General features: G+C 42.1%; 1 protein-coding gene across 1 annotated transcript; it reads left to right on the forward strand.

Moving 5' to 3' along the window:
• Positions 1-751: 751 nt before the first annotated feature.
• On the forward strand, positions 752-11880 carry alpk1 (alpha-kinase 1). Its single transcript, XM_080518730.1, has 14 exons — positions 752-836; positions 1686-1891; positions 2521-2675; positions 2775-2973; positions 3069-3128; positions 3208-3294; positions 3395-3471; positions 3578-3673; positions 3754-3858; positions 5810-7541; positions 9006-9153; positions 9232-9394; positions 10454-10640; positions 10736-11880. Exons 2-14 carry the CDS (start codon positions 1777-1779, stop codon positions 10948-10950), a joined length of 3339 nt encoding a protein of 1112 aa, XP_080374856.1. The 5' UTR covers positions 752-836; positions 1686-1776; the 3' UTR covers positions 10951-11880.
• Positions 11881-12129: the final 249 nt, after the last annotated feature.

Genomic DNA, 12129 nt, shown 5'->3' on the forward strand with positions numbered 1-12129 from the left:
CACACACACACACACACACACACACACACACACACACACACACACACACACACACACACACACACACACACACACACAGAGAGTCCAGCTACCTGTTGCTGCAGGCATCGTCACATGTTGCGTTCAGCCCCACAGGAAAATACGTTCAAAGCCATAATGAACCGAATCATCATGATAGATAGATAGATAGATAGATAGATAGATAGATAGATAGATAGATAGATCACAATCTAATACCATTAAGGCAAATAAGCTATAATAAAAAAGATTAAAGATATTAATAATTAAAGAAAAACACAAATATATCATTGTATGGAATATTTTAATTAATAGTTATGTGAAACACCCATTTGAAAAAATGCAACGTATTTCTTTTGGCGTGTGTGTGTTATACTTGAACAATCTGTTTAGTTTGTCATTTTTATGGAGGCATTGTAAAACAGATTCTTGTTTATGACCTCTTCCTCAAATGACAAAGACTAAAGAGTGAATGAAGAAAGAATTCACCAAAACAAGTCAAAGTTCAGAGCTTTGCTTCATATTTGTGGGATAAATTAAATTTTTTTGTAGTTGTATGTTTAACCTTTCTTCGCCTTTAAACGCAGCCCATGTCGAATTGAGATATTTCCGACGGTCCATGAACGCGGCACGATGTGATCCAGCCCCTTCAGGAAGAAACACACTTTAAATCCTCCACTCTTTCGTTTTACTCTACTAATTATTCATTTAGGGGATACACGCGTCCGTGTTTGTTTGTTTTTAATAGTTATTTCCTGCGACGACCGATCATAAACACCTATTTGACTATAACTATAGTCGTGTTGGCTCACCTGACAGTAAGTTTGTTTCACACTGGTTGATTACTCTTTTCGGCAAAAAGTATTTCTTTTAAAACGTTAGAACAGGTCAAATGGAATACTATAAAATACTAGATGGATGTAGACGTAATATATGTCTTTTTCAGTTCGCAATTGTTATAAATGAATTAAAACCTTCCTCCTGTACATTATGCTGTTTTATGGTGCAGCAACTCATAACATTCCCAGTTGATGAAGTACAAATTCCCTAGTTTGGAGTGTTTCTATAACAATAACAAAACAGGTAGATAAAATGTCAGATAACACTGTAATCACACCTTTAATCTAACACATGAACTAAATTATGCTTGTGAAGTCAACATTATCTACAGAAGTTGCTCACCTGTAAACATACTGGTGTTTATCTTAGTCTGTCTTTTTCAAATTATATTTATCATGTTTTGAGTTCATTTTTATTTGCATTAGCATTATAATGAGTGACGTCATACTCACTTCTGAGAACTGTAAGACACTTCCCAGTTTCACAATGGGAGGTTCCCAGTTTCAGCTTTCAGGTGTGGTTTTTTTTCTCCAGTTATTAAATACGTTGTCATTATTCTTGCTTCACATACAAATAATGTGTAATTCAATTTCACTCTGGAAAATAATCCAATTTAGTTGTATTTGTATAATTTCAAGCATAAAGCATATTAATCTATTTGAAATGTACATTTAGCTATAATATAGACGATGTCGTGCTTTTAAGGCTATTTTAAATGGAATTTGTTAACTGATGATATATTCTTGCATGTTGAAATGTGCAAAACAGACCAGATTGTGAAATCCCTGCTGACTAATCGCCCTCCTTGAAATCCTCTAATTACACAGGAAGTGGGCAGAGCAGCATAAGAGTCGGAAACCCCCCCCCCCCCCCCCCCCCCCCCAGTACTGGCAAGAAGCAGCGCACGTGTTGACTGGAATGGACAGTGAGGAGGTGGGGGTTCTGCTGGAGGAGTGCCTCACGGCCGCAGGGACACTTCAGGACGACCACCAGCTGTCAGAGGCTCACAGGCTCCAACACTGCAGTTGCAAAGGTCAGACACCAGGTGGTGCTGTGCGGCCACAGTTTAAACCCGGGACCTGAAGCAGAGAGGGTTTTATTTTATTCTTTTTTCTTTCTATGTGCCCTCATTTCAACACACCTTCTCCCATTGAAATGTAGTATAAGGAGAAGACATGATTTTTGTATTGTTTATTCAACTGAAAAACATGAAATGGAAATAAAGTAGAAAAAAAACATTATTATTTACCATTCTGACTCTTCGGTTGCTATCATTTTATTTATTGTATGTGTTTGATTCAATCTATAATACATATTTGAGGATTGATTTAAATAATTTAGATAGTTATTATATGTAGTTTTTCCAACACTTTTGATTTAAGAGTTTTCTTCAAGTATTTTCTACACCTGTCTGTGTGTTTCTGTATATAATACCCTGTTATTTAAATCTAAGCCATTTTAAAATATTTTTTAAAAATTTAACTGATTGAATGATTGACGGTAGAACCTTAAAATAAGCATTTAGCATTCATCCTAATATATATGGTGTATTAAAAAAATGGTATTTGACCAAAAAAAAAATCCTCTATATATGAAGTTCCAGTTTTTAACTGATTAAGTGATTACTCTTGATTAAAAGCACTCCTCTTCCTCGGCCTGCAGACTCCCTGTGTGCAGAGCTGGCCTCTCTGCTGCAGGAGGCCGAGGACATGAAGTGGCCCTTTGTGCCGGAGAAGTGGCAGTACAAGCACTCGGTCAGCGCCGCTGACAAGACCAACCTCAGCGATCTCATCGCCGAGCACCTGCCCCAGCTCCTGGTACCAAAACCCATCCTGCTCCGAACGTCATGTTATAAAGGAAAAGCACATTGGGACCGGTGTGTGTGTGTGTGTGTGTGTGTTTCCTGTTGCCGCCAGGCCGTCCTGAAATCCTCCATCCTGGCCCAGGAGGCGCGCACGGCGCTGGCGGTGGTCTTCCTCGTGGACCGCTTCCTCTACTGGATCGACGAATCCAGCAGGTTGCTGAAGATCGCCAAGCTGCTGCACGAGCGCCACCGGGACGCCCCGATCGCCCCGCAGCTGGTCATCAGGCAGGCCAGGGTCTACCTCAACTCCGGTACGGCGACACTTTATGTATTTTTTTTTTTTTTTTTTATTGATTGATTGGTTTGTTATGTATTCATGTCCTCTCGTCTCATCGTGGTCCTTCAGGCAAGCTGCAGAAGGCCGAGTACATCCTGAGCAGCTTGATCAATAACCGCGGGACGACAGGTAAAAATCCCCTCTTACCCTCACGCTTAACGGCGTCTGGCGGCGAACTGCGAGCTGAACGAGCGCCCCACTGCTGCAGGTTGCTGGGCGTACCAGTCGGAAAGCGAGCAGGCGCTGGTGCAGGCCGTCAGCGTGCAAGTGCGAGGAATGACTCTTCAAAAGCTGGGTGAGATCATTTTTAATTTTTTTTTACTGCATCTTTACAATCGAGTCGGTTCTGTTTTATGCTTCTTTCTGATCTTTCTTTTTTTTTTTCTTCTCTCCAGGCCTGTGGCGAGAAGCAGCAGACCTAATCTGGGCGTCTCTAGTTGGCTACTACTCACTTCCTCAACCTGATAAAAAGGTCACTGAGGGTTGGCTTTTTATTTTGTTTTTTTAATACCGCGAGGCTGTAAACTTTGCTAACACGGTTATAAACCTTTGTTTTTGCATTGCTGTTGACTTCAAAGGGCATCGGGACCTCGCTGGGGATTCTGGCCAACATCCTGGTGTCTATGAGTGATGAGGACTTCCGTGCTTTCAGCACCAATCCCAATATTGATTTTGTAAGTCTGAGTGAAATTGTGGTTTTTTTTTTATTCTTTATACTCTGAATTATAGTTGGGTTTTTTTTGCATTTGCACAGTCTTTACTCGGGGATGGGAGCCACCGCCTCCTCTCAGCCGCCCAGGCAGCGAAGATGGCCGTGGTGTACAGTCAGTACACGTCACTGTACGTGTTGACCAACGTGGTAAGTCTTGTGGGAAACCGACAACTGACAGTGCCGCAATACAGAAATTGTCTTTAAGTTGGCTTTACGTTCAGATTGTAGTCATTTTGTGTCGTGACAGTCAAAATACAAACATTTTCATCACGTATTGCAAAGAAAAACTCAATTAAAAACTCTATTGAAGCACTATTTTACTAGTCCCGCCCACTCATGATGAAACTGTTTGTGGTCCCTGAACTTAAAATAGCCTGACACCCCCGATATAATGTATTCGGGTGTGCATGTGTAAAACTGTAAATACATTTTCAACTCATTATGTAATAACACCACATTTTGTCGTAATCTGCTGCATTTTGGAATAACTTGTGACATTTTGCAACAGTTGTTTTGCAACAGTTGTTGTGAAATGTGGGGTTAAAATGATCAAATGTACTCATTGGCACTTACAGTCTGGTTTAATTTCTTCAAGAAAATAGAAATGGTTGGTGGAAGTACTGATTGGCTTGTAACTTTAAAGATCTACCAGCCACAATGGCAGGTAATCTGAAAAGGTAAACCTGATTCAGAGCCCTGCGTTCAACCATTACTGTGTTGGCAGATCATGAGCAACATAAAAGAGTAACATATAATTTTAGTAAACTGAATCTTGATTTTTTTTTTTTCATTATTAAACATAGAACCACATATATGGATAAATGGCCAACTTTGTTACATAATGCACCAAATTATTAAAGTGGAACAACCACATTTAGTAATAACTGTTGCAATATGTAACAAGTTTTTACAAAATGCAGCATTATTACATAATGAAATGTGGCGCGACTGTTATTATGGAAAATGGGAACCTGATTTCCATTTCCCCTTGCCTATGGGTTATAAAGATGCCCCATGAAGAGAAAGAAATACAGACCATTTTTAAACAAGAATAGACCGTAAACATATTTTTAAGAATTAAGAATAATACAAAGTGTATTTTTTTATTTTTATACAGTATTATTCAGTTTGAAGATTTTAAATGCATAAAAAGTTTAAAATATTTAAGAATACAATAGGAAAAATTATTGAAAAGGTTTATAAGATATTTAGGATTAAAACATGCACGTGAATTTAAAATAATACAGATTATGTGTTCTGGTTCAAGATTTTTTTTTTAAGCTTTATTCCTGAAAAAAGAATCATATTCACTTGTCCTTTATGGAAATTAGCTCTGTCAATAAATGTGACTGAACGTGATGATCTATTTGGATGCTCGTAGCTGAGTGGAATATATATTCATGTATACTGATGTCGCAAACTCGTGATGCTTTTAAAATTCCATCAGGCAGAAATTCAGACAAAATACTTAATCTGCAGAGCCACTGCTGTACATCTGAATAAACTTATGAGGAAACGATGACAGACCCTGCTTAGAAGAAAGTACCAAATGTGGGGTCACAGCTGCTGCGTCAGTGTATCAACCAGAACCACCAGTCCTCAACAACCGAAGGTCTTTGCTGATGAACTTATTCATCCCGCCTACTGAGCAAAGTCTCCTCAGACTTCTTGTAGGAGGGACGTAATTCATTCCTGTCACCGAATCTAACAAGGAAATAGAATTTAGGTTTCCACTGGTGGGATGCACCGATGCCACAGTTTTAAATGAAAAGTATGAGTACTTGCTCTTATCGACTTGCCGATACTGGTGTATTGGTATCGGCGCCTCCCTCAGTCCTACAGTATTTTTCTGTTGTGGAATTTCATATAAATGTGAAGAGAAACTGATGTGCAATTTTAGAAACTAAATTCTAAGTGTACCTTCTGTCCAGAACTGTAGTTTAAACTGTCGGTCCTAAACTGTTTGTAATTTGACACCAGGCTCAACAAGGGGAGGCACCTGCACTTTTCTAATAGACACAACTATAAACAAAGTTTGGAGACATTGTAAACGACATTGCTGATGCGGTCCTTTCTTGTCCTTCCGCTTTTTCTGCAGGTGACTCAGGGGACCTGCCTGCTGTCCTACAGTTTCTCTGTAGAGTGTCCGGCCTCTCGAAAGCAGTCGTTCCTCCTGCAGGCTCAAGAAGCGTTTGCGATCGGGCTGCTCACCAAATCAGAGCGTGAAGTGGTCACCAGCAAGCAGGAGCTTCACACCTTCCTCAAGGCCGCGTATTCCCTCACCGTGACTCGCAAATGGCTCGGTGCTCCACTGGACATTGTGGATAAGGCATCACAAGCCTGCCAGGAAGCAATAGCAAAATTCTACACTTACTGCAGCGACACCACCCAAGAGAAGACCCGCCTTTCCACCGAGGTCATGCACCTGGTGGCCCAAGTCAAACTTCTGCTGCAGGTGGAGCCTTTTGAGAATTCGGACAAGGGGTCGTTCATCCCCGACGACTACAAAAACATTGAAGACGTCTCTGTAGAATTCACCCTGGAAGGTTTCTCCCAAATGATGCGTAGATTTCAGAAGTATCATGAGTCGTTGAGCGAGACCAGCAGAGCACGCTGCCGGGGGGCTGCGGATGAGGCCGATGGGTCAAAGCTGTGCATGACGGCACTGTGGACGGCCAACGATCCTCTCAAGACGGAATGTAGCGCAGAGGCTCGCGACGTCAAAAGATCAGAAGCAGAAAAGATCCCAGAGAGCGGTTCACCCAGCGGACCCTCCCCTCAGGACCAGTGTCCAACTCTTGAAAGCTCAGACGACCTCAGCTCATCGTGGCAGAAGCTCTCCCTGAGCAGTTCGGGCTCTCCTCGACCCCACAGCAGTGGCGCGAGTCGAGGAGTGAACGTCTGCAGTCAGAGCTACCCGACCACCGAGAGTGACGACTGCGAATCAGACGGCATGCCGCAACCTGCTGATAAAGACCGGATGCAAACCCCCCGTGGCCGTGTCTCTGGGGTCAGTGCACCAGCCGTGACCAACTCTTCAAAACCTACCACTTCCTCGTCCAACGCCAGCAACAATTCTGGAAGTTTTGAAGTGATGGAAGCTGAGATAGAGACACAGGACACTGAAGAGGACTGGATGGGTGGTGTAGCCCAGAAACAACCAGTGCCGTCCTTATCCCAGCTAACTCTTGGAACGTCCTCCAGTTCCCTCGGTGACAGTTTTGGTTCCCAGTCATCATGGGAGAAAATCTCATTGGACGTCAACGTCTCGCCACATGAGAACCGTCAGCCAATGAGCCCATCAAAAGCGAGAGCCAGCCAAAGAGGCAAGTCACAGGATTCCGACGGGAGCTTCTCCCTCCTGGACACCACTGACTCGGAAAACAGCAATTCAGCTCTTCATCACATGGACAAGGACCAGACGTCTGAACAGAATGCCTCGTCCAAAGCACAAGCAGGGAAGCGGTTTAACGTTGATCCCAATATGGAGACTGAATTTGACTCAGTACCTTTAATACACCCTGTTTCAGAACAACAAGCTGTGACAGAAACATCCACAGAGAGCTCATTTGAGATGATGGAGGAGAGTCATAGTGGACAAAATCACCATGACGGGACGGAAAAGGCGAACCTGCCTCACAAGAAGAACCCACTTTGCTTCAGCTGCCTGAACCAAAGCACCTTGACTGCCGCCGGCCTGGTGAGACAGTTCGTGTTGTCTCGGCAGGACTACCAAGCACTGCTGGCTGGAGTTTGTCACGATTGCCTGCTAAAGAGGCTCCACAGTGATAAAACGCATTTCAAACTCCAGACGCACATGACCGCCAAAAGTGAGTTCACATTAGTGTCACCGTCACTTTGTGGTTCAAGACTTCAATCAATCTGCATATGAGCCTGTGGCATTTTGAACATTCCTGTTTTAAGGGGACAGTCTTTAGTGATCTGGATTACCACTATAAAACCCTGAAAGATGGCCCACATGCAGTGTAACAGTAGTCGTCGCATGCATTTTGTGAAGTGATATCTTCAGTTTCATTTGTGGTTGTGGGGAAAATCACATTCGAATGGAATATTTTGAAATGCTGAACAGTCATCTTCCTCTTTCTCTTCAATTCCTCAAAACTGTGGCTTTTATCGAAGTTTCCCACAATATTTTTTTCAAGAATCATGATCCTCAGAGGGTGGATCCTTCTGCTTTTGGTTCTTTCAGGACTTTTTATGTCAAATTCATAGTTGTGGTTTTGCTTTAAGTGTTTTCGACAACCTCTGACTACATTATCGCCACTGGATGAATTTACTTACAAAGTGAAAGCCTAAAGGTCCATATTTGTTATTTTGAGGGAAATGACTCAGCAGCAGTTCGTTCAAAAACATTCAAATGTGTCAAAGTAAACTTTCCCAAAACTCTTCAAGTCTTCAAAAAAATCTCCTTGATGTCTTTTTTTTTTTTTTTTTTACCTTAAAACCTTCAAATTGGTGACTTTTACTGAAGTCCCTTGGCTATTGAATGGCTCTTCATGAAATTCAGATTCTCTGTGGATGGGTGGATGCTGTTGTATTTGTTGACGGTCATGTTTTTGCCTTCCTCGGGGTTCGAATTACAACGTGGCTTTCGGGGGAGCCCTATTTTCCGATCAGACCTCTCAAGTTTGTAGAATAGTAGATTGTAGATTTTTTTTTTGCGTGCGCACACATGTAAAAAAATGTGCTTGGCAAGCCACGGCGCTTCAGCACCCGGTAGACGGATCAAAGCTGCCAAATAGAACAGAAAATCGTCTCAGATAGACCTATCTTCTGCGGTGGACATCCACCCTTGGGCAAACTGTTTGCCACGCAGTTGATTCAGTACCTTGGACAGGGCTGTTTGCCGCAAACAGCCCTGTCCAAGGACGTTAATGTCATCACCAAACCAACTCAGCGAGAAGTTCAAGTGGTGGTGGTGACGTAGACTAATGCAGCGCCGCCACGCATGGATGGTCACGACGGGAGACGCAGCGGTTGCATAGAAGAGATTTTCGGAAATAGTAGGCCTAGCCTACTGTAGGCCTGATGAGCGAATAAACTCACAACATTGACATAATTTTATTACTATTATTTATTTCAGGAACCTGATGAAGCTTAACCCATAGAAAATATAAATATATATGCGAAAATTGCCAGTGTTTTTAGAGCTCCGCCTAAATTTTTCAAATTAGGCTTTCAGGGGAGCTCAGGTCCCTTTCAGGGGAGCCCAGCTCCCCTTAGCGTCCCCGTAATTCGAACTCTGGCCTTCCTCCATTCTTTTGCCCAACTAGACGCTCTTCATTTGAAGTTCTCTAAGACCACCGGACTGTGGACAGCCAGGGAAACCTGTCTTTACATCGGAGAGGACATGGAGAAGCGCGGCAAGCAGAGAAGAGCCGTGTGGGTACAGTTTCTACACCAGGAGGAGAGGCTGAGCAGGTATGAAACCAAACGCATTTGGCGTCTCTTAGAATGTGTCTTAAAGTCTAACTTTCACGTGTGGCACGACGCTCGTAGCTATGTGGGGAAAGATTACTTGGAGCCAAAGGGAATCCAGTTTCATCTGAAAGACGTGGAGAGACAGATGACGTCCCAGTACTACGTGACGGAATTCAACAAGAGTCTCTACGAAAAGGAGGTCATGGCGCAGATCTTCTTCATTCCATCGGAGGCGCTATTGGTGAGGCACTGAAAAACCTCGCATGCTTAAGGTAGAAAAGAACAGTTTGCTGGTCAGGGAGTGAAAGTGTGAGCAGATGTAGTAAATCACCCATGATGTTAAGGTGAGTTTCATATTCAACTACGCAGATTTAGGACACGTCATTGACTTTGTTCAGGTATAAATGATGGCAAAGCTAACTTCCCCTAGTTCCATTGGAAGCTTCTGATTCTGCATTTAAGGGGGAAGTTGAGGGGAACACACACACGGACTGACTTTGTGCGTTGATTATCGGTTTTCTGTACCACATATTGATGCCAGACGTTCCAGTGGGAACCAGCGGGAGCTGGAGGGTGAAGGCAGTGCTGGGAAATCATTTTTTGTGTGCATAACAAAGTTTTCTGCAAGAGGAATTTATTTTTAAATTTACAAATATTTGAACAACCTTTGGAACCAAGTGTTTGGGAATTCCAGATTTTTGTAGTAGTCCTCACTTCTGTGAGATACTGCAGTAATCATTGTATGCTCAGTCAATTGTCAGATTCTACACTAATGGTGATACTTTGTAAAAAGTTTTCAAGGAACCCCAACGGGGGAATCTAATCCTCTCAAACTTGTTACGACTTAAGATTTCATGTACTTTATGTGTGGGACGGGGCAGATGTATCCACTTCAAGAGCATAAGGCTTGAAGAGGGTTACTACAAGTATAACCCTTCGAGCGAAGAAAGTCCTTTTGATGCGTTCCAGTGTAGTGTACCCTTTTTTAATTTTTATAAATATAATGAAGTTTTCACAAATCTGAAACTATTGAACTGAATGTTTAGCCTCTGTAGGGGATATCAAGTGCAGATTTGAGGATTGTAGGTATGGTACAGAAAACGGATAATCAATAGGAAAAACAGTTGCTCCATGATTTTCCCCTTAACTTTTTAAATCAGAAGTTAATTCCTGGACAAAGTCGAAGTCCCTCTGTCCATCAGTTTGTGCAGCAAATGCTCCCTTTATAGTGACAATGAAACTTTTCTGAATGTGTTGACAAAACCAAAGAGGCGTCAAATGCTCCTGTGTGTTGGTCTAGATTCTGGACGGGGATGAGATTGCTGGCTGCGTCACGGTGGAGCCCTACATGCTCGGCGACTTTGTCAAACTGACCAACAACACCGGGAAAACCAACCTGAGCCTGGAGGCGACCGAGTACGGCCTCGCCTTTGGCCACTTCACCTACCTGTTTTCTCAGGGACAGGAAGTCGTCGTAGACCTGCAGGGTATGTTGACGTGAACCACCGGGGACTTTTTTTCATACTGCACATGTCAATCACTGGGTTTGTTTGGTGTTTTGTTTTTTTGTTTTTTTTCACAGGGTGGGTGTCGGCCAACGGCAAAGGACTGACCTACCTCACCGATCCTCAGATTCACTCCACCAAGTTCCCCAGAAGTCGCGCCGTTAACATGGCTGAAAGAGGGATCCGGTTATTTGTGGAAGAGCAACATGGACCACAATGCAACAGGATCTGTCAGCTGCTGGAGCTGCCCCCAATGGGCACATGGCCAAACGCTTTTCCACGGAAATCTTGAAGTGTTGCCGACGAGAAGTGTTCATACCCACACTGAACATTTACAAAGTTCCCGCCAGAGCCTGCACTGGGAAATCAAGGCGCTGTTGTGAATGAATGCCAACGCTTTACTCTGAAAGTCCGCAATGAATGTCTCTTCAAATTCTAAGCGATCAACTCAGAATCACAATGCCTTTGGTAGAAAAGCAGATACACCACTAAGACTGAGAGTGTGACTGAGAACTCGAGGAATTTAGCATTTAAAGTTTGCTAAAGCAATAATGTGAGATTTGAAAAAGGTGTTAACGGCTGCAGGATTCGTACACCGTGAAAAGGTGTGCAGCAAATATGATTTCAGGTCTTTTAGTGAATTTTTGGATGCAGCAATCTAAAAGATGAATACTGGATTAGCAGATTTGTTTTGCATTTGATTGTATTTTGTGTAAAACTACTGATTCATTGTTGCATTGTTTCGATCTTGAGAGGTTATTATGCTTTTGCATCTGAATTAAAATGATTATTTTAAACCTGTTCCACCCATTAGCCTTCAGGAGGGATTTTCATATGGTCTATGTATGATTTCAGCGACTGAGCAAAACCACAGCAATTCTTTAAAAAGCATGCTTTCGAACTGGATTGCCTTATTTTAATAGTTTTAATAGTTTTGTATCGTGCAAAAAAAAATACTGTTGTTTTTTGTCAAAATCCAGACCTCCTGATGTTTATTATATTATAAAATGTAATTGTGCCGTAATAATCCATTGGAGATAATGAAAACATATCTGTGAATTAGATGCTTTTCATTGCAAATATTTTACTGTAACAATGATGCAATGAAACACATAAGGGATACAATCATTTCATCATTTTCCAAACCAGACTGACACAATTTGTTTGACACTTGAACCTTTCACACAATATTTATATTTTCTGATGGACTAGATTATGGGCTCCAATTAACACAATCATAAAATAATAAAGAAAAAATGCTTGAACTATATCAATCTGTGTCTATTCATTAGTTTCTTCTCAATATTTCAAGGGAAATCACTTGTCACCTGTTCAATGAAACTGGTGTTTTAGAACGCAGGGAGTTAAAGGGTGTTTGAGGAATCTAAAATATAGGAACTGTACTTTACACTTTCTTGTTTACGACATAATTCCATGTGTTCATATGAGAGATAGCAGGGGGGCAGTGAAC

Source organism: Blennius ocellaris (genome assembly GCF_963422515.1).
Source record: "Blennius ocellaris genome assembly, chromosome: 23".
Classification (NCBI taxonomy): domain Eukaryota; kingdom Metazoa; phylum Chordata; class Actinopteri; order Blenniiformes; family Blenniidae; genus Blennius; species Blennius ocellaris.

What these genes read in the sequence shown, in the direction of transcription:
- alpk1 (XM_080518730.1), top strand. Translation starts at nt 1,777, where the DNA reads ATGGACAGTGAGGAGGTGGGGGTTCTGCTGGAGGAGTGCCTCACGGCC. An exon ending in AGCACCTGCCCCAGCTCCTG is followed by an intron (nt 2,676 to 2,774) that starts GTACCAAAACCC and finishes TGTTGCCGCCAG; the next exon opens with GCCGTCCTGAAATCCTCCAT. An exon ending in TTCCTCAACCTGATAAAAAG is followed by an intron (nt 3,472 to 3,577) that starts GTCACTGAGGGT and finishes TTGACTTCAAAG; the next exon opens with GGCATCGGGACCTCGCTGGG.